General features: G+C 43.4%; 1 protein-coding gene across 1 annotated transcript in view; it reads left to right on the forward strand.

Moving 5' to 3' along the window:
* Positions 1-325: 325 nt before the first annotated feature.
* OXTR (oxytocin receptor) overlaps positions 326-23,038 on the forward strand; it is a 32,896-nt gene continuing 10,183 nt past the window's right edge. Inside the window, exon 1 of the mRNA XM_075831869.1 lies at positions 326-1,823. Within this exon, the coding sequence (XP_075687984.1) occupies positions 905-1,823 (919 nt within the window). The 5' untranslated portion in view covers positions 326-904. The remainder of the gene's footprint in view (positions 1,824-23,038) is intronic.

Here is a 23,038-nt window from a genome sequence, read left to right on the forward strand (position 1 = left end):
ATGCGTCCTAATGTCATGTGTGTATTTTGAAAACTTTCAATAAAAATATAGTTGAAATCAAATTCCAGCAGCCTGATGGTTCTTGTAGTTCCCAATCAGCACGGCAGCCAGTACATCAGTGCCCTCTGTGGGTATTAGTTCCATGCCACCTGCAGAGGGGGAGGTGTTGGCATTTGTCGGCTTCTACTGCCGCCCGCACTGTGTGAGTAGTTATCAGCTCCGGGCCAGCCGCATTGGAAGAACCGTGTCCTGCAGCGCCATCTAGTGGCCACCGAGTAGTAGCGCAGCCCCCTGCCGGAATATTCATTACTCCTAATGTGTAGCAGACTGCGGGCTGTTCTTTCTCCCTCTGCTGCTCAGTCTGCAAGATGTGAAGGGTTAATAGAGAGGAGGCTCCTGAACAACTCAACCTGTGCCTGGAGGGAGGGGGTGAGCAGAGTCACCTCACAGGGGGGAGGAATCTTCCCAGACTGGATCTGGGGGCCCCTAAGTGGTGACTCCTCTTTCTGTGTTGTAAGGACTGAGCTGCTGGGAGATCATTACAGCCAGGACCGAAGGAAAGTCGCAGCACAGATGGTGGGGGTCCTCCTGACCAGGGTGGAAACATGTCAGGACCTGAGCTGCCTGCATCTGCTGGGAGTTGTTGTCCTATGGATGTGACCTGCTGGGAGTTGTCCTACTCTATTACTATCAATACTCTGCAAGAGGCTGCACATGTCTGACTGTCCAGGAGGGTCTACATGTCCTGGGGGAAGGAGTGGCTGACAGAGACCACCTCATCTTCAGCAGTAAAGCGCCCAGGAGATTGCAAGGAGCAAACCTGTCACCTGTGTGGAGCGGCGACCCCCGACTACAGGACCTCAGGAGCCAAAGGATGAGGCAAGTCTAGGAAGACTTCGTGGAGATGGAGGGATTGTGCCTAAATAGTGACTGTTCCGAGCATCTCAACATCTCATGGGTCAACTCCAGCTTAGAGAACCGGAACCAAAGCCACAACTTCACCCGGGACCCCCTAAAAAGGAACGAGGAGATGGCCAAGGTGGAGGTGACTGTGCTGGCCCTGATCTTGTTCCTGGCCCTGGCCGGGAATATCTGCGTCCTCCTGGGGATTTACATTAACAGACACAAGCACTCCCGCATGTATTTCTTCATGAAGCACCTGAGTATCGCGGATCTGGTGGTCGCATTGTTCCAGGTCCTTCCCCAGCTCATCTGGGACATCACCTTCAGGTTCTATGCTCCGGACTTCGTCTGTAGGTTGGTGACTTACCTGCAGGTGGTGGGGATGTTCGCTTCTACCTATATGCTCCTGCTGATGTCCCTGGACAGGTGCTTGGCCATCTGTCAACCCTTGAGGTCCCTGCACAGGAGGTCAGACTGTGTCTATGTCCTCTTCACCTGGGTCCTCAGCTTTCTCCTCAGCATCCCTCAAACCGTCATCTTCTCCCTCACAGATATGGGCAATGGGGTGTTTGACTGCCGAGCGCACTTCATCCAGCCCTGGGGACCCAAAGCTTATGTCACCTGGATAACCCTGGCTGTATATATCATCCCAGTGATTATCCTCAGTGTCTGCTATGGACTCATAAGCTACAAGATCTGGCAGAACATCCGCCTGAAGACTGTGTGTGAGAGTAACCTGAGGCTGAGCGCCAGCAGGAGAGCCACCATGTCCAGGGTCAGCAGCGTCAGGCTCATCTCCAAGGCCAAAATCCGGACCGTCAAGATGACCTTCATCATCGTGCTGGCCTACATTGTGTGCTGGACACCCTACTTCTTCGTCCAGATTTGGTCAGTGTGGGACCCCAACCCCCCTGAAGAAGGTAAGAGCTCCCACGTGGCGCCCGGCTGAGTCTTCTAGAATGTGGCCATGGAGCTTACACTTCACTCCGGTGTTTGTGCCCAGGGTCTGAGATTTGCACTGGGGCCCGTGTACCATAAGTGTGATAATGTGGAAATGTAGCGTCACTTTTATGTTCATATGTACCATTGTTATTACGATACAGTTGTCGGGGCTGATACGTTATATACTGGGGTTCACACATTGGGGCAGATTTACTGATACTGCGTAAGATTTAGAGAGTGTGAACCCAGACCAAGCAGTCAGAAGACGCGCCCGATTTATGCTGCACGAGGTATGAAATATTTGACACTTTTTTCTCTCTTATATCACGTCTTGGTTGGTTCACTTTCCTCTTTTTTTTTTTGGCATTTTTAGCCGTGCTCCTTTCTGTTAGTCCTCACCCCTTTCTCGCTAAGCCACGTTTCCTTGTCGAGCGTGTAGAAAACATATAATAAATGTAGCGCAAACAATGAACCCCAGAATTTTGAATAGTATATCGCCCCCACTGTTTATTTTTGTAGCAAAGTACAGAACAGTTCAGGGGGTTATAAGAAAACAGCCGAAACCACTCACATCGTGTCTTGTCTGTTACAGATTTTTATACGGATTTCTGACATTGCAATTCACTGGGTGAAATCTACGACCAAATCCACAGCAAAATCCACGTGTAAAACATGCAGATTTTGTGGGGATTTTCCATCTGGTTCTCGGCCGTCCGGTCATCTCATCCTTTCCTCTGGCTGTTACATTTGTGTATTCGTTCTTCTACATTCGGATCTCACACTTATTATTACACAATATACACATATTGTCACCGATCAGACTGTTCACATAGAAATGTCTTCTTTCCGTTGGGCTTAGATATCAGGAGGATTCTCTGACAGAAAGCAGTAAAGTATCCAGTGACCTGCGTTACCCCTCGCAGCCAATAATAGTAAAACGTATACAACGCAATGTACGTTTTTCGACGGTATCCCTCTGTATTTATCAGTATAGTCGACGACGCTATTCCATACGGCAAAAAACGCATAACAGCCCGGTGTCTTCTGGAGGGACTCATTTTTGGCATAAGTTGGGTGAAAGGGCCTAGGGTTATGTTCAGCGTAGGCACCGGGGGTTTACGTAGCGGCTACGCCAAACATAGGGCTGTATCGTGATGTGAACACGGCCGTACAGCTCAGTCTCTCACACTTTGTTACATTGTTCCAGGTTATACATTTCCATACAGAACTCGTCTCTGCGCATTATATTACACCCCCTGATACTCCGTGTCCGTGTTACTGTTGCAGTGTTTTTTATTTTAGCTCGGCTACTTTATTGACATATGTTGCCACTAATTTAACCCTATATTTATTTGTCTTTGATAAATAGTCACAACATACATCACTGCCATTGGGGGAAATGTATAATTGCATAAAAACATCAGCAGCACAAATCTCTCTCCTGTCCTGATAGTTTGTTACAATGTATCAGTGCAGGTAAAATGTATCAGTTCAGGTCCAGGTTGTTCAGCTCACAGAGGATTTTTTAGAGTGGATACAATTGTAACACTATACTGCAAAGTAGCAGGCCAGGATGGGTTTTCAAGGTCTGTACATGAATGTTTATGTTCACTGACAGCAAGCACAGAGATTGAAAATTACGTGCAATTGAAACATAAAGTATATAGAAAGTTGCAGAACTTTTCATTATGGGATGAGTCATCTTTATTTACACAAAACAGGAACCCCCCTTTATGGGCAATGAAAGTGGAAGCTGCTCATGAACCCCAACTATTGTGATTGTGCGTTTCGCTGCAGGTAGTTGTGCCTTTTAGTGGACCGGCGCGCTAGGTTAGTCGGGAAGGGCTTTATATAGGAGGGTTAGGGTTATCTAGGCTCATAGTAATGTTATAGCGGAGTGGTCCCCAACCTGCGGGTCTGTTACTGAACTACAACTCCCAGCATGCTCTTCTGACAGCCGCAGAGACCACTGGTTCAGAGTATCTCGTGGCTGTGTAGAATGCGTCAGGCGTCGGTTTGTGTTTCTGTCTCCTGTGATCTTTCATAATGACAGCCGCTCCTTTTTAGAATTACAGTAACATTTAGTGTAGACAGCAGGATGGAAACTCCACATAAGAAAGACATCTGCGCGGAGCTGCACATTTAACCCCTTCATAGACCCGGCTTCATGGTAGAAGTTATAGCTTTTGTGGCATGCTGGTGCTTGTAGTCCCATGACAACCGGGGAGGCATCAGTGGATAACATTGCAGTGGTCCATCAACCATCAGATAATGATCCTCCCCTCACAGTCAGTGGTTTAGAGGAATCTCCACAGCATAAAATAATCTCTGCCCCGGCCGCCTGTCACAATAAACATCATATTGGAAATTTCCTCTGGTTATTGCTGAACTGGGAGAAGTCGTCGTGTAAATTGTGTCAAATCCAAGTCATTTATATTTAAAGTGATGCTGCAACATGAGTAATCCCAAGTCATGAGCGACCGTCCTATCTTTTCTTTCTTTCTCTCCTCCTCATTCTCTCTTTCTGACTCTTCCTTTCTCTCTATCTTGTCTGGGCACCCTGTAGACGTGTCCTCTGCCCAGAGGGGCACTTAGGGAGGTTCTCTAGTACTTGGAAAACCCTCCTTTGAGCAGTTCATGAAAACCAGAGTTAAATTCTACAATTATTTCTGCCGCCACTAGGGGGAGCACACTGCATACTGATTTAATATTGAGTCCATAAATCCCTTTGCAGTGAGCTCCCCCTAGTGGTGCCTGCAGGCAGAGTATTATCATGTCACTCTAGGGCTGTGTGAAGAGAAGCTTTATATCATAAAAAAAGAGATCTGACTCCAATAAAGAAATTATATTAGGAGCATTGGGTGTTATCTAGGGTTACCCATCGTCTATAATTCCTGTACAGTCAGTATAATGGGGAGTGAGGGGCATTTTACCACCTCCACCATGGGCACCAATGCGCTTAGAAACCCCCCTTCATAAATGCTGCTTTTGCCCTTGCTGCCCCCACATACTGGAGAGTCGGCGCTTGGCTGGTCGGGGTGATGCTAAATCCTGTTTAGATTTCAGTGAACAAAATTGACATTAGAACAAACAGCCTCAGGGCAAAGCACAAAACCAGTCCCACCACTCCGAAGCTGTCACGTCTCTTTGAAGTAGTTGAACCCGTCTTTATTACCTCCATATGTCCTAACAAGGTGAATAGAGAGGCTGGGGGGGTCTCCCAATCAGAATCCCCCTGTATTAGCCAGTGCCACGAGCAGCTCTGACTCCAGGAGGTCCCTGCACTTAATGCTGGACCCCCCTACCCACAATCCATTTCTCCCATATTAAACGGGCATGTTTGCATATAGTGAGCACATACAGAATTCATTTCGGGGATCCCCTTTAACATTACAGTCTGGGTGTGACCTGGCCTGATACTGTGCACAGCGGTCTCATTACTCTAAACTAGTGGTCGCTGACCTGTGGGTCTCCGGCTGTTTCAGAACTACAACTCCTATCATGCTGGGAGAGCCCCAGCTGGAGAGTTAAAGGTTGGAGACCACTAATCTATACGTTACATCTCCTACATTGTACGCAGGTTGACAGATGTGCTGCTGGGAATATGACACGTGCGCCTTTTTATGAACCCCATTACACAGTGTGGACACGTAGAGAACGCGGAGCGGCTGCTTTATCTTTTTGGAGAATGAAAAATAATTCTTTGAATCTCATCCAAGCGTTAAATAAATAAAATAAAATGTATGGACTGAAGGCGATTTACTGTGCGTGATATTTACACGCAGTCCTCCTGGCATTCCCATCAATCATCCTGCTCTCTGCCACCTGCAGGAAGGAGCAGAGGAACAAACACAGATGTAATACACATTATATCTTCTCTAGACGAGCGATCCCTTAAGACGCAGCTGAGAGTTAGAGGGGAACTCTACCTGACACTTTCTAGTGAATGGATAGGCTGCATTCTCAGTGATGTCACCGCTGCTCTCTAGTGAATGGATAGGCTGCATTCTCAGTGATGTCACCGCTGCTCTCTAATGAATGGATAGGCTGCATTCTCAGTGATGTCACCGCTGCTCTCTAGTGAATTGATAGGATGTATTCTCAGTGATGTCACCGCTGCTCTCTAGTGAATGGATAGGCTGCATTCTCAGTGATGTCATCGCTGCGCTCTAGTAAATGGATAGGATATATTCTCTGTGATGTCACCGCTGCTCTCTAGTGAATGGATAGGCTGCATTCTCAGTGATGTCACCGCTGCTCTCTAGTGAATTGATAGGATGTATTCTCAGTGATGTCACCGCTGCTCTCTAGTGAATGGATAGGCTGCATTCTCAGTGATGTCATCGCTGCGCTCTAGTAAATGGATAGGATATATTCTCTGTGATGTCACCGCTGCTCTCTAGTGAATGGATAGGCTGCATTCTCAGTGATGTCATCGCTGCTCTCTAGTAAATGGATAGGATGTATTCTCTGTGATGTCACCGCTTCTCCATAGTGAATGGATGGGCTGCATTCTCAGAGATGTCACCGCTCCTTAGTGATTGGATAGGCTGCATTCTCAGTGATGTCATCGCTGCTCCTTAGTGAGTTGGTGAACTGTGTGCTTATATACTTATTGAAAACATGTCATACTCCTGACTGATGTCCATCTTTACAGTACGTCCCTAATTAGGTTCTGAGATATTGATCAAAGTCCCTTATTTACAAGGACAGTGGGGACAGCAGGGGATACGGGACATGTGTGTTGTTTATACAGTGTTTGTAAGTGCTGGAGATGAAAGTCACATTCCCCAAATAGTGAACATTTTTTCCACCAATTAGATGTTGAAACATTTTTCATACGTCAAGGACAAACATGAGCCCATCATGGGCCAGCCCAGAAAAGTGGCAACTAAGTGTACGAGGCAGCCGGCGCTTATATGCATTAAGCACTGGCGCCAATTGAAACAATGCGGCTAAAGCCAGCGGTGCGGGTCCAAAACTTTTGCAAATGGAAAACATTTTTATTATTTTTTTTACTGTTCCCTCCTGCACCTTGACTCAGCTGTATTTTTTTTCTTTGTCGTCCTGCCATGGCGTGATGGTGTAATCCGGGCAGCAGCAGTCGTTTGGCATCTTTGCTCTGACTGCATTAACACTTCGTCCTTCCACCGTCTGCAGACTCCTAATTGACTTTCCTATCATATAAACACGCTCAATGGTTGTCCTCCCCATAAGCAGCGCCGTGTTCGTTAATGCTGAACTGTAGAGTGGAGGCTTAATGGGCAGAATTTGATGCCCATTAAGTCACAGCTGTTAACGAGGTGTTGGACTGGCACAGTGATATCGGACGCACAGAAATTACATTATTGGCACATGTGACAGACGTTGACATATTTAATGACCCTAAAGTCATTCATTTATCAGGGTAAGACTAATGGTCAATTTATATCTGCACGTTTCAGTCATATGGCGGTTTTTACCCCAATTTTCACGCAATTGGGGAAAGTCTTGACAATTTTGCCATAATTTTGCAACATTCGCTGCAAAAAACATGATATGACCGCAGCATGTGAATATATACACCTACAGCACAGAGCAAGAGGCTTCATATGTAAAACAATATTGCACCTCATGGTGGACATAGCATATGGATATGCCATAAATGTCTAAGTTGGGAATACCCCTTTAAATAGACGGTCTCTGCTTGCCGTCAGTGTATGGGAAAATTCATATTTAAATCCAGAGGCTGGAAATCCATTGTCATCATGTCCAACAGACACAGGTACTAGGCTCTAATAAGACAGAGCTCTGACAGGGTTACAGCTTGTTCTCATTCACTGACAGCAGGCAGAGATCATGAACATGATGAGGAATCGAAACACAAAATATATTACAGTCAGTAACTTTATTGACATAAAACCGGAAAACTCTTTTAAAGTGAATGTTCTCCCTTGAATAGCAACTTAAATAGGTCAAAAATTCTGTGCTGATTAAATTCTTAATATATCTTTATAGGGGATGAAGCTCTAGTTTTCTAGAACAGAGCTCCAAATAGATATAGAGTAAAATAATTACATTGTAGCTGCCTGCAGCCACCACTAGGGGGAGCTCACTTCATACTGTGTTATTTTTTAATTCCATGGCTTAATGTATGCAGTGAGCTCCCCCTTGTGGTGGTTGCAGTAAGCTAGAATGTAATTATTTTTATGTCTATGCAGGGGATTTGGAGCTCTGTATCAGCTCTGAGCCATATAAAGGTATATTATGAAATTAGTCATCAGATGATGTATTGCCCCGGATTGTGATGGCCACTGACCACGGCGATACCATACATCCACACATGCGAATCAATAGGAATAATCGTCGGGTGGGAATTACCCATATTAAGAATCATGTCTGATCTACATAATCCCATCTAATGAAAATGATGCCGTACCGCTAACGATTACCATTACCGATGGTCGCATTATTGATAATTAAGTCATCAGTTGGTGCGACTGCTGCGGAGCTTGTCTTCAGGATTGATTAGCCATATCCGGATACGTACAGGGGTCTCTGTGTTGGTTTGAGGCTCACCCTGAGACCCCGCTGGACCTTTATGTACTAAAAATGATGAAAACCTTCAGTGTCTTAAAAAGCGAATTGAGTCGACACAATTTTGTATTTAGGACCATTGCCCGAGCCGCACACATCTCCAAAGTCTCTGCGACATTTCCCAAACCACACGACGACACTTCTAAATCAGCCACTGTTCTCAAGATGACGGTCCCACCGGTCCCTACGTCTCAAGTGCAACCTTGAGGTCTCGTCCACATGAATGGTTCTCTATCGACCTTCATGTCACATCATTGATCTCCCGCTCTCCAACATACGTTCATGTCATGGAGAATGGTCCCCCGAGGCCTGAATCATGTACACAGAAGCCTTCACTATCCCATTATTACACAGCATGTCCAGCCATACAGACCAAGCCCTGTTCATACAGCTGCTAGGCTTGTTACAATGTATCGAGGGAGTTAAGCATCTGGAATAAAGGAGGACTGCTACACTGTAACAAACTGCAACTGTGTAAAAAGGACTATATCTGGAGGGAGGGGTTTTATCTTCTGGATATATGCAAGATTTGTTTTTCCATTCACTGACAACAAGCAGAGATCTTGAAAATGGCGAGGAATAGAAACAAAGTATATTATAAACTTGCAGAACTTTTCACTATAAAATGCTGAACTTTCTTTACATTTTTGTTGGCGGATCCTTTTGAATTTGACCTTTTATTACCTTTGGAGATAAGCAGTGTCAGAAGTGTCCAGCAGCAGCTCATCTCCCCTGCTACATTGAAACATGCGCGTTCCTAAATTGGTGGCTGATAACTGTGAACAATTGCTCGGCTGACAGCTGTTATATCTAGTTCAGATTTAGCTGAGATCACACATGAAGTTACCAAGTCCTGAGCAGATTCCTTTCTCTAGATGCCTGAGGATAGAAATGACACAACTTCTAGTTTACACCAACAGTCATTGTACTATCACCCCCAGCAGGAAAACACCAAGTGGAGGCTGCTGCAAAAATAATCACAAATTACTGCCACAAGGTATATAGGGAGCGGACACGACCAGAACATCTTACATATGTATTTCTATCAGTCTAAAAATAAGTTATATATAGAATAGTGATCCAAATGTCTGAGGAGGTTTTATTCTATTTATATTCTTGTATATAGGGGCAATATTATAGTAGTTATATTCTTGTATATAGGGGGCAGTATTATAGTAGTTATATTCTTGTATATAGGGGGCAGTATTATAGTAGTTATATTCTTGTATATAGGGGGCAGTATTATAGTAGTTATATTCTTGTATATAGGGCAATATTATAGCAGTTATATTCTTGTATATAGGAGCAGTATTATAGTAGTTGTATTCTTGTATATAGGAGCAGTATTATAGTAGTTATATTCTTGTATATTGGTGGCAGTATTATAGAAGTTATATTCTTGTATATAGGGGAGCAGTATTATAGTAGTTATATTCTTGTATATAGGGGCAGTATTATAGTAGTTATATTCCTGTATATAGGGGCAGTATTATAGTAGTTATATTCTTGTATATAGGAGCAGTATTATAGTAGTTATATTCTTGTATATAGGGGGCAATATTATAGTAGTTATATTCTTGTATATAGGGGGCAGTATTATAGTAGTTATATTCTTGTATATAGGGGGCAGTATTATAGTAGTTATATTCTTGTATATAGGGGGCAGTATTATAGTAGTTATATTCTTGTATATAGGGGAGCAGTATTATAGTAGTTATATTCTTGTATATAGGGGCAGTATTATAGTAGTTATATTCCTGTATATAGGGGCAGTATTATAGTAGTTATATTCTTGTATATAGGAGCAGTATTATAGTAGTTATATTCTTGTATATAGGGGGCAATATTATAGTAGTTATATTCTTGTATATAGGGGGCAGTATTATAGTAGTTATATTCTTGTATATAGGGGGCAGTATTATAGTAGTTATATTCTTGTATATAGGGGGCAATATTATGGTAGTTATATTCTTGTATATAGGAGGCAGTATTATAGTAGTTAGTTATATTCTTGTATATAGGAGCAGTATTATAGTAGTTATATTCTTGTATATAGGGGGCAGTATTATGGTAGTTATATTCTTGTATATAGGAGCAGTATTATAGTAGTTATATTCTTGTATATAGGAGCAGTATTATAGTAGTTATATTCTTGTATATAGGAGCAGTGTTATAGTAGTTATATTCTTGTATATAGGGGACAGTATTATAGTAGTTATATTCTTGTATAGAGGGGCAGTATTATAGTAGTTATATTCTTGTATATAGGGGGCAGTATTATGGTAGTTATATTCTTGTATATAGGAGCAGTATTATAGTAGTTATATTCTTGTATATAGGAGCAGTATTATAGTAGTTATATTCTTGTATATAGGAGCAGTGTTATAGTAGTTATATTCTTGTATATAGGGGACAGTATTATAGTAGTTATATTCTTGTATATAGGGGGCAGTATTCTAGTAGTTATATTCTTGTATATAGGGGCAATATTATAGTAGTTATATTCTTGTATATAGGGGGCAGTATTATAGTAGTTATATTCTTGTATATAGGAGCAGTATTATAGTAGTTATATTCTTGTATATAGGAGCAGTATTATAGTAGTTATATTCTTGTATATAGGGGCCAGTATTATAGTAGTTATATTCTTGTATATAGGAGCAGTATTATAGTAGTTATATTCTTGTATATAGGAGCAGTATTATAGTAGTTATATTCTTGTATATAGGAGCAGTATTATAGTAGTTATATTCTTGTATATAGGGGCCAGTATTATAGTGGTTATATTCTTGTATATAGGAGCAGTATTATAGTAGTTATATTCTTGTATATAGGAGCAGTATTATAGTAGTTATATTCTTGTATATAGGAGCAGTATTATAGTAGTTATATTCTTGTATATAGGGGGCAGTATTATAGCAGTTATATTCTTATATATAGGAGCAGTATTATAGTAGTTATATTCTTGTATATAGGGGGCAGTATTATAGTAGTTATATACTTGTATATAGGGGGCAGTATTATAGTAGTTATATTCTTGTATATAGGAGGCAGTATTATAGTAGTTATATTCTTGTATATAGGGGGCAGTATTATAGTAGTTATATTCTTGTATATAGGGGGCAGTATTATAGTAGTTATATTCTTGTTAATAGGGGCAGTATTATAGTAGTTATATTCTTGTATATAGGGGGCAGTATTATAGTAGTTATATTCTTGTATATAGGGGGCAGTATTATAGTAGTTATATTCTTGTATATAGGGGGCAGTATTATAGTAGTTATATTCTTGTATATAGGAGCAGTATTATAGTAGTTATATTCTTATATATAGGAGCAGTATTATAGTAGTTATATTCTTGTATATAGGGGCAGTATTATAGTAGTTATATTCTTGTATATAGGGAGCAGTATTATAGTAGTTATATTCTTGTATATAGGGGGCAGTATTATAGTAGTTATATTCTTGTATATAGGAGCAGTATTATAGTAGTTATATTCTTGTATATAGGGGGCAGTATTATAGTAGTTATATTCTTGTATATAGGGGCAGTATTATAGTAGTTATATTCTTGTATATAGGAGCAGTATTATAGTAGTTATATTCTTGTATATAGGAGCAGTATTATAGTAGTTATATTCTTGTATATAGGGGCAGTATTATAGTAGTTATATTCTTGTATATAGGAGCAGTATTATAGTAGTTATATTCTTGCATATAGGAGGCAGTATTATAGTAGTTATATTCTTGTACATAGGGCCAGTATTATAGTAGTTATATTCTTGTATATAGGAGCAGTATTATAGTAGTTATATTCTTGTATATAGGGGGCAGTATTATAGTAGTTATATTCTTGTATATAGGGGGCAGTATTATAGTAGTTATATTCTTGTATATAGGAGGCAGTATTATAGTAGTTATATTCTTGTACATAGGGGGCAGTATTGTAGTAGTTATATTCCTGTATATAGGAGCAGTATTATAGTAGTTATATTCTTGTATATAGGGGCAGTATTATAGTAGTTATATTCTTGTATATAGGGGCAGTATTATAGTAGTTATATTCTTGTATATAGGGGGCAGTATTATAGTAGTTATATTCTTGTATATAGCGGCAGTATTATAGTAGTTATACAATTGATAGAAAGTTTTCATAATTTCTCTATTAACCTTTGTAAAATGAAAAAAAAAAAAAGAATATTTTAATATTTAGGGACACATTTTCCTGATTAGAAAACATCTTGTTACAGTCTTTCTCTTACATGGATCTTAAAGCCTTTTTACAAGACAATTGACTTTGGAAACGTCCAGTTATTTCTTGTATTGACCTTTTCAGCGTGATTCTCAGATCCTGTTAGGAGATTTTGATGCTTGTATATACGGCCATATATAAGCTCTGTCATCCTTTTGAAATATTTCTCCTCAACCCACAAAAAAATAACACGAAAAAGTAATTGGCCATTAATTTCTCGTTAATTAAACATTGTTAGATTGTGCAATGACTCAGAAGAACCTGATTAAAATACTTTGTGTGGTTGAGGGATATGAATGTGGTCGCTGCAGGTTTCTCTAGTATAGAAATAATATATTAGACATTTCGTTTTACATTGGTTTCTTGGAGCTCTTGGGCCCCGGTACAAGTAATGTACCAGGGCCCTTAAAATATCATATTTCATTTTAGTATGTGTGTCCTCTTAAGTGACAGAGGGGTCTTTGGGCCCCCCCAGTACCAGAGCTCGGGTGTGACTGCTACAGCGGATCTGTGGGGAATGAGGGGGGTCCTCGAAGTTGTACCCTATAGACCTCATAATGATGCATTAATATCTGCAGGGAGACAGCTTCACCTACACACATGTCATTGCATCTCTGCACCCCCTATATCTACGCCACTGTCCCTGTATAGGGATTTATAACTAATATGTCATAGTTCTTCTTCAGCGTCCACATATAGCGCCCATACCCTGCAAAATTCTGAAATAACAAATAAGTTTCCCCCTTGACATACACTCATGCATGTTGAGACAGATTTTTATCATTCCTTTTTGAGTGCCACCATAAGAGATCATTGTGCCAGCCACAGTGTCCCTCTGAAAGTTCCCATAAGTGCCAGTCCACGCGCCCCCCACCTCTATCAGTAAGCGCTGGAGCTCCGAGATCATTTGCTAAATTCAGAGGTTTAACTTGTCGCTCCTGGGCCCCAATGTTAAGTCTGTATCCGGGCCCTCCACCATGACGTAGGGTACAGTGTGGCCCTCCCCTTGCACAGGGGCCCATTTGTTGCTCCACCCTGCACCACCTCTATCACTGCATCATGACTGCTCGGAGTACAAACCCTCCTGTATCCATATCGGCCGGGCGCGGATTCAGTTTTGGGCACAACGAGGGAGATATAATAATGATAATGTCGTAAATCTGTCAGGTTGAGCTGCGCCATCTCCACAGAGCCTGGCGTTCAGCTCGCACCTTCATCTAAAAATACACGAAAGAGACGTGACGTCAGGGAGGTCGGGCGGGCGCGTAACTGGCCCCTTGGAGAATTAGAAGCGTGACACAGACTTCGGGATGATTCTCTCCATGAGCTCCGGTCCAGTCTCCTCCGCTGTATTTCATCTCCGGAGTTGTGAGTTTGGTAAATGGCGATTGCTCTGACTGTAAAGAGAAACTCTGAGATGTTTGATGGCGACCAGACATGAAGGGGTGTTACATGTGGCGTCACGCCGGTTTATACCGATCGGTGCGGAGTCATTTAAAGGAACCTAAACTGATATATAACAGGCGATCGCTTATCTAACAATTCCCTGTACCAGCAGGAGCGACCCGATAATAAGATTTCATAGCTGTTTTAGAGCTTCTTTGCTGGGCCGTGGGCAGGCGCTGTTTATGGCGGTCTGCGTTCTGTTTTTGAGACTCAAAACACAGGGTCAGGCCTGATAAAACAACGGCCGTCACACGGACGCGTGTATTTCAATGGGGTCGCTCACACGGCCGTTGTTTCAGCAGAGCGTGTGAAGGGTCCGTTGATCCCTCCAAAGGCTCAAGTCTATGGGGATCCGTGAAAACTGGACCCGCACGGAGGCACCTCGGACGTGAAAAACTTACGCCGAAGTTCCCCGTGCTCGTGTGAATCTCGCCTTAGGCGCATTGCTTTTTTATATAAACAATGCAGCCAAGTGTTTTCTTTGACTGATAATCCAGAATATGTGATAATCCAGAATATGTGATAATCCAGAATATGTGATAATCCAGAATATGTGATAATCCAGAATATGTGATAATCCAGGACTTCTCTGGTCCTGTTGATGCTGGATTATAGGAATTTTATTGCATTTTTATGTGACTGTTGCTTTTAGGAGGAGCAGACTGCGGTTATTTGCCAGCACGATGCGATGTCCGTGAAGGGCAGGCAATGAGGTCAGCGGTAATGAGGACAGACTCCGCAGGTGGTGGTATTATTCCTGCCCGCCAGTACCAGCTGCGCCATCATCATCCTGGTCCAGAATTAGAGGTGAATATGTGGGGCTGGAAACGCAACAACCTGAGAAGTTCGGCGCGCTGATCTGAGAAGAGGCGATTATCCTGTACAACCCCCCCCAATACGGAGAGGTTATCGGTAATGACCCGCGGAGGTCACGTCTGTCACCGCGGCTCCTCTTGCGCTCTGTCGTAATATCAGGTTTCTGCGATCTTCGCTGATCCGCTGGTTGTGATAACCTGGAATGAATGTTAGCTGAAACGACCCATATAATGAATCCATATGACTGCAGCTGTAGGTTCAACGAGGAGACACGGCCGCAATAAACTGTCAAGCAAAACAGTAAAAAAAAAATAAAACCCAGCAAAGGAAAGTGCATCAGACTGTCAGAGCATGCTGGGAGTTGTAGTTCTGCAGACTACTGCGTTGTAGCAAAGATTTGACCTTTAAAAACCCTATTGCTTCACCGATCTTGTACTGATCTTGCATTGCATCATGTCTTATTCTCCAGTCACATCCAGAGCTGCAGTCAAGGTTTGGTTGGTTTCCTGTTCTCTCAGTCTGCAGGACCTTGCATATCACTGCTGCCCCTTCTGGTTCAGTCTCTGTTGTGTTGCATTGTGGCAGTTGTAGCTTTTTCCACAAGACGTTGTTGTAGAAGAAAAATGTCCCACAATGCAGTACACGGGAGTGCCGGGCATTATAGGGGCTCAGCTGACCTGTTAGGGAAGCGTCTGAGCAGAGATTTAGGAAACAGACAGCAGAATATTGTATGCAGCTCTGGATGTGAGTGGAGCATGTAGTTAAACTGCTAAAAAATATAATAACAGTTCAAGAAAGATAATGTGTAAGAGTAATTCGGGTGGGAGGGCCTCGTTACATTTGGCTTCCTTTATCAGAGCCGGTCTTGCATTGGATGGTGCCCCCACATTTTGTGCTGCCATAGAGTGTAGGGAATAGTGCCAAAGTATAAGTGCCATACAATAAACCAGTGCCATGCATTGGCTTCTATACCGTTGTCTAAATGACAATGCAAATAGCAACACTGCAAAAATAATATACTGTACAGTGCCTAAGAAACGGCGCCACCCAATGGAAATACCGCCGCCATCCAGTGCTCAAATAATAGCAACATACAGGGAGCAAATAACAGCTCCACGTATAAAGTCACCTGATAACAGCGCCGTCCGATGGACACGTAATACCGCTATACTAGTCATACTCATATTGATGGTGGGCACAAGCAGTCGATCTATGGCGCCCCCTTCAGGAATGGTGACTGATACATCCCTAGGGCCACGTTCAGACGTGGCAGAATTTTTCCGCTGCAAATGTTGGTGCAGATTTGGGGCAATTACGCAACGAATCTGCAGCAACATTTGCATATTTGACAGGTAATTCAGACGTGGCAGATATCACAGCGGACGCCACAGATTTCAGTTTTTGCATTGCAAAGGCTGAAATCTGCAGTGAAATTCCATTTTTTCTCCGCAACGTCATGAGCTGCTGCGGAGGGAAATTCCGCACCGCAGCCTGATTTCCGCAGTTATTTTCTGCAACGTCTGAACTAAGTTTCCTAAAAATATATAGAAAGAAATGAAAAAAACAGGCTGTCCGCAGCGGAATTCAACAGCAATTCCGCCACGTGTAAATGTGTCCTAAGGCCAACCTTGCCCTTTAACCGTAAAGCGATTCTGCGGCCGGCAGCGGCGATGTCCAGCACTTCAGTTCGGGATAAAGCGTACGAGAAGAAACAATAAATGATTGAAGTTCCGCTGGAATTCCTTCCGATTTCCTGACGTTCTTGCCGGAGGCCGCAGCTTCCCCTGGAATCCACCGTCCATTGGACTAATCCCAATTTTCAGTCAGTCCCCAGCAGGACGCGGCTGATACGTTTCGGCTTTTCGCACATTACAGTGGCCGCTATTAATTGCTTTCACATCTCCCCTCATTCCACACATGGCAGCTTTTCTGACAGGAGTCGTAGGGAACATGAGCAGAAGGTCATTCATCACCCGCAACTCATGTCTATGAGATTTCAACATTTCTAAAGTGACTTCTTGCTGGAATCTGGTTCGGGGAGGGGGGGGGGGGGGTGTTATTTTAGAAAATATTTCATGGGCTGAGTAATATGAGGAACAAAATACCAGCTTCTGAGGTGTTGAGGCAGCTTTACTTCTCTTGTACTGATCCTGACTTATAACATGGCTTCTACTCCACTCACATATAAAGCTGCCTTTAAAATTCTGCATCATACCAGCCAGGGGGTGCGCCAACAAGCCACTATGTCGTATCCAGGGTATTTAGATGCAGAACTAGGGCAGCAAAGGTAATATTTATCCCGGGTCAGGGAAAACTTATCTATAACTGTGTGGGATTGGCTGTGATCCATTAATGGACTGAAGAAAACCCTACATCTCATGCAATGCAGAAAAGAGGAGCAGACACTGAACCAGCAGGGGTGACATGGAAGATGCGAAGTCCTGCAGTCTGAGAGCAGGAACATCAGATTTCTTACTGCAGCTCTGGATGTGACTGGAGTCTATTCAGTGATTATATACGTTATTTATGAGGTCTCAGCAGCTTGGGGTCTGGATTGTTGAGCCCCCATTAACTATAAGGGGTGCAGAGGAAGCAGTCACAGCCGGGCCCTGGGATCCCAATGACCAGAGGGCAACAGTACTATATAGGCCATGTGACTGGGGGCCCTAGTACAGGTTTTACATCAGGAACGTCTGGCGCCCTCTGCTGTTGCGTTCCACCCTCATCTCTTTTACATGTTGAGGAGGCCACTTTATATCCTTCAAGCTTTTCTCAGAAATCTCAATCACTTAATGTCAATAGGCTGCTGGCTAAGGCAGAAGGTCGTAGAGGAGACATCACGTCGGTCTACAGAGAAGACATTTATATCAAAGAGCAGACCAGGAATTCTGCACATGGAACAGATCTGGGCTGTGAAGTCCTAAGGAGCGGAGGGAAAGTGTCTACATCACCCCAACATCTGAATACGAGAGGACAAGACGCCCCATCAGCCCGGAGACACTCATGTCTCTTCATCGTCTTCTACTCTCTTTCCCGGTAAATGTCTCGTCCGTAGTCATTTCATGCACAACTGCAATAGAGACAAACCCCGGAACCACATAAATGTCCCAAATTAAAACCATCGGTTCTTCCCGCAGGTTGGGTGAGAGGCCCAAATCCCCCAGAAATAAATGGGCCAAACACACAGAGTTTTGGGCTGAATTTAATAGTAATGTTCGTGTTGGATCCACCAAAGAAAACTTTAATCTGTCCGCAAATAATCAAGAAAATCTGATAATCCAGAACTCTAATATAATGTGGAAATTCACAGCTGCACGGCTTGTTACAGTGTATCGGAGCTCCCTCCATGTAACGAGCCGTGCACCTGTGTGAGCGAAACACGACCAGGACAGGTATTCAATCTCTGGCTCTAAACAGGTATGTTCCCATTTACTGACAGCAAGCAGAGATCTTGAAAATGATTTGGAATTGAAACACAAAGTATATTAGAAAGTTGCAGAACTTGAATTGATTAAACTTTCTTTATATAAAATAGATTCTATAGGGTGAAATACTTTTACTTTAAACTGTTCGACTTGATCTTATGTATGGAGAATCTCGGACTCCTCTGTAATATGGACCTGTAGAAACTTTCTAACGTTCCGGCGCTTCGTCATATTTCATCATTCTCGGCTCCGCTCCCTAAACATGCTGCAGTCCGCTACTCCGCTTATCACACGCGGTTGTTTTCTTGTTCATCGGACATCATTTATTTGGCTAATATTGTAACGTCTGTAATGTCGAGGCTGAAAAACTCACTAGCCCCAGAGGACTCATGGGTAATATCTGCAAAAAGGAATTAGGCGTCAAAAGAATATGATGACCGACCATTGAGGCTCTGATTCGTCCCACTGGGAATAGATCTGCTGGCGCTTGTGATAAATCTGGTGATCGATTGCTTCATTGTATCTGACGCTCACGTCCGCGGTTCCTTTTGTTTTATTACTACGTGACTATTATACAGCACATTAAAGGGCCGCTACACCTGCAGTCTGTCTCCTTTATACTCCTATATTATTACTTCTCTTTCATGAGCCGCCTGCTTTACGCGCAGCGGTCCTTTATGTGCTTCTTTAATAGCTACATTGCATGTATACAAGAATTGAATGGAAACCGTTACACCAACCACCGCTGCATGGACTATATTATCAGACGTACCCTATAGGTACAGGCAGCTTTTTCCATTGTGCTGCCTATAGACATAGGCTTCTTGTGCCTAGTGGTAAATCTGTCCCTGAGTGGGGACAATTGGTTTTCCTACATCAGATGACTTCCCAGAATGCAAATTATGAGAGCAAATTCATGGGAGCTACGCTGTTTCCGTAACTACCATTCAGTTGCATGGGACTTTCAGAAACAGCTCAGCTCCGCGAGATACGGAGATCCGCTGTTTTTGTAACTCAAGACCATATAACCTTTTTTATGGTCGGAATTCACCTCATTCAGCCACAACACAGAGTGGTAGAACGGAGTTTAGGGGCGCCCGTTCTAGAGATAGGTGCGGGTCCCGGTGGTGGGACCCGCATCTATCTGACATTTATGACCTATAATGTGGAGATGTCATAAATGTCCCTGCTGGGAAAACCCCTTTAACCATTTATCGGATCATATTATGGCACATAATGCGATGTACGGAGCCGGAAGCAGTTGGCCCTGTACATGGCATAGCGGCCGTGCTGTAGAATCTCGGCCGCTATTCTGTGGCCACAGCCAACTGCTTCCGGCATGTAAGTCCAGTGCACGGAGGCACCAGACCAGCTGATCTGTGCGGGTCGGGGGGTCGGACCCCCACAGATCATGTACTGATGACATCCGGTGGATAGGTCATCAGTTGTCAGGAGGTGGAAAACCCCTTTTAATGAACTCCTCGGCTTCTCTAGATGTCACTGACCCCGTTCTCTTGTATAATATTTGTGCAATATCTTTAGTAAGAATAAGAAGTGTAAACGACTGTACAGTGTGGAGACGAAGGGTTAATAAATGAAGGTGATGGCGGGGGGGGGGGGGGGGGGGGGTCGGACCAGATGCACTTTACATGAGCGTCACGTCTCTGACAAGATCGTCTTTGAAAAGAAAAAATATATATCACGTCTTTGTAATTTGATTGTGTCATTTATTTTTCTACTTGATTTATATTGAGGTTCCTGCACCCCTTAGAGCAGCTCCTGTGGAGATATGATGTCTCCTTCTGCCATTCATTAACAAAAAATATACGTTTAAAATAAAGCTCGTCAGTCCTATTAGAATATCTTTCTCATCTGCCGGGGCTAAAGCGTTTTACTAATTGGGTGCTGGTGGCATTTACTGTTGTGTCTGAACACATAAGCTGCAGGACGACGGCTCCACCACATCACATTTTACACCTCATAAAAAAAAGCGCAGTAATCTCACTTTCATCAGAAGTCACTTTTGAGCACATCGTCTCGTGAGAGCGCAGCGACTGGGGGGGCTGTGACTGGGGGCTAGAGTGCTGAGTTCAGGAACACTACAGTGTTAGCCCATGTACCTGGGTTTGCTGCATTCAACTTGTGTGGTAGATGGCGGTCTCCTTACTTATACTAGTGAGCTGCTTGTGCTTAATGTTTTCCTGACTATTTTGGCAAGTGGCCGGTGGCCGGTGCTCAACAGGGCAACGCTGCACTGGTGAAGGGCTTTCTAGGAGGAGATCCTGGGGATAGAACCTGCATGTTCCTGACTCATCTAATTCATCAGCAGGGAACTTCACCAGCATACTACCTCTGCAGTCAAGAGCCAGATGCAAATTCTTCCAAAGATGACATGTTCTTATTCCTGCTGGTCTTATGGAGACAATAAGAGGGATAAGAAACCAAGCTGAACACAATCCATGTGGTGTGGTGATTAAGTGGTGTCCAAACAGTGAGTCTCTTCCATGTTCAAATCCTGATGTGTGGCCTTGTCTAAAAGGGAACTCTGCTGGGTGGTGTTTATAGTGGTGCGGAGGCAGCGCAATGTCATTGTTGCTGCATAAGAAAGTTACTTATACAGATATATATATATATAATTGCAGATTTCAGCAATATACTCATCACTCAAACAAGTATCATAATCTATCACTCAATAGGTGATACTTTGGGAAAGGGGGGATCTGCCCAAGGTCACCACGAGGACAACATGGGGGTTAGAAACCACATTGTACAAAAGCGATTCCTGCGTGCAACTCAGATCACAGCTCTGTGGGAACATATTTTTCACCTCTTTAAAAATAAAAAAAATATTTAATGAAGAGAAACTTTAGATCACATTGGGGCATGACCATGCAGTGGCTTGGGGGTTAAGTGCTTAGGCCAGGTTTGCTTTGGATTTCACCTGTGTCCCTGGGTTCAAAGCTTGTGTGGTAGGTGGTGTTCTCCTTAGAGCCTATTCACATCAGCATTGGCTTTCTGTTCTGCTTCTGTCAGGTGAACCCCACAATGGAATGTCCCACTGAAACCACAGCTTCCGTTTCCATCACCATTGATATCAATGGTGACAAAAATATTGCTAATGGTTTCCGTTTGTCACCATTCTGGCAGATTTCTGTTTTTCCGACGGAATTAATAGTGGAGTCGACTGCGTTATTGATTCCGTTGTTAAAACAGAAACCTGCCGGAATGGTGACGAACGGAAACCATTAGCAATATTTCCGTCACCATTGATATCAATGGTGACTGAAACGGAAGCTGTGGTTTCAGTCTGACTTTCCGTTGCGGGGTTCACCCGACGGAAACCTCTGATGGAACCCCGGAACGGAAAGCCAACGCTGATGTGAACAGGCCCTTCCTTATACGAGTTTGCTGCTTGTGGTTAAGGGTGACAACAATTTTGCCAAGTGGCTGACGCTCAACAGGACAATGCATTTTTATTTTAAAAGATGCCTCGCCTTTCTGAACCTGCACTGGTGAGAGGCCTTCAAGGAGGAGATCCCAGGGATAGAACCCTCACTCCTAATTTATTAGCAAAGAACTTTACCAGTGCACTACATCTGGTGTCAAGAGGCAGCTGCAAATTGTTCCAAAGATGACATGTTCTTATTCCTGCTGGAAGTGACAATTACATTTGGTCTTATGGGAACAATAAGAAAGCCCAGAGATCAACCTGAGCTGGTGGTCTGGTGCTTAAGCTGCACCCTAAACAGTAAGTGTCTTATGTGCAGACCCTGGTTCAAATCCTGATGCATGGCCTTGTCTAAAAGGGAGCTCTGCTGAGTGGTGTTTATAGTGGTGTGGAGGCAGTGTGGTTGCTGCATAAGAAAGTTACTTATGCAGCTACCTCCTCTCAGAGAGCTGTATTTACATAGCAGATTATTGCAGATTTCAGCAACATGTTCATCACTCAAACAGGTATCATAATCCATCCCTCCATAGGTGCCACTTTGGGAAAGAGGGAGCAGCCCAAGGTCTCCTGGAGTACAACATGGGGATTAGAACCCACGCTGTACAGAAGCGATTCCTGCGTTCAACTCAGATCACGCAAGCTGCACAGCAGCTTTACAAGGATGCATTTTTCACCTCTTTTAAAAAAGGGTAATCGGACCTTCAACAAGAAAAACTTTAGATCACATTGGGGAGGACAGTAGAATGACAGCATGGTGGCTTGGGGCTTAAGTGCCTAAGCCTGGTTTGCTGTGGAGTTAGCCCATGTCCCTAGGTTCAAAACATTGTGCATGTGTGGTAGGTGGTGGTCTCCTCACTTATACAAGTTTGGTGCTTGAAGGTGACAACATTTTGGCAAGCGGCTGACGCTCAACAGGGCAATGCGCTTCTCCTTTAAAAGGATGCCTCGCTTTGTGAACCTAAACTGGTGAAAGACTTTCAAAACTGAGACATAAGAATGAGATCCTGGGGATAGAACCTGCATGTTCCTGACTCCTCTAATTCATCAGCAGAGAACATTACCAGTGCACTACCTCTGCTGCCAAGAGCCAGCCACAAACTCTTCCAAAGATGAAATGTTCTTATTCCTGCTGGAAGTGATGTTTTCATTTGGTCTTATGGGAACAATAAGAAAGCCCAGAGATCAAACGGAGCTGGTGCTTAAGCTGCACTGTAAACAGTGAGTGACTTC

Source organism: Rhinoderma darwinii, chromosome 7 (genome assembly GCF_050947455.1).
Source record: "Rhinoderma darwinii isolate aRhiDar2 chromosome 7, aRhiDar2.hap1, whole genome shotgun sequence".
Taxonomy (NCBI): domain Eukaryota; kingdom Metazoa; phylum Chordata; class Amphibia; order Anura; family Rhinodermatidae; genus Rhinoderma; species Rhinoderma darwinii.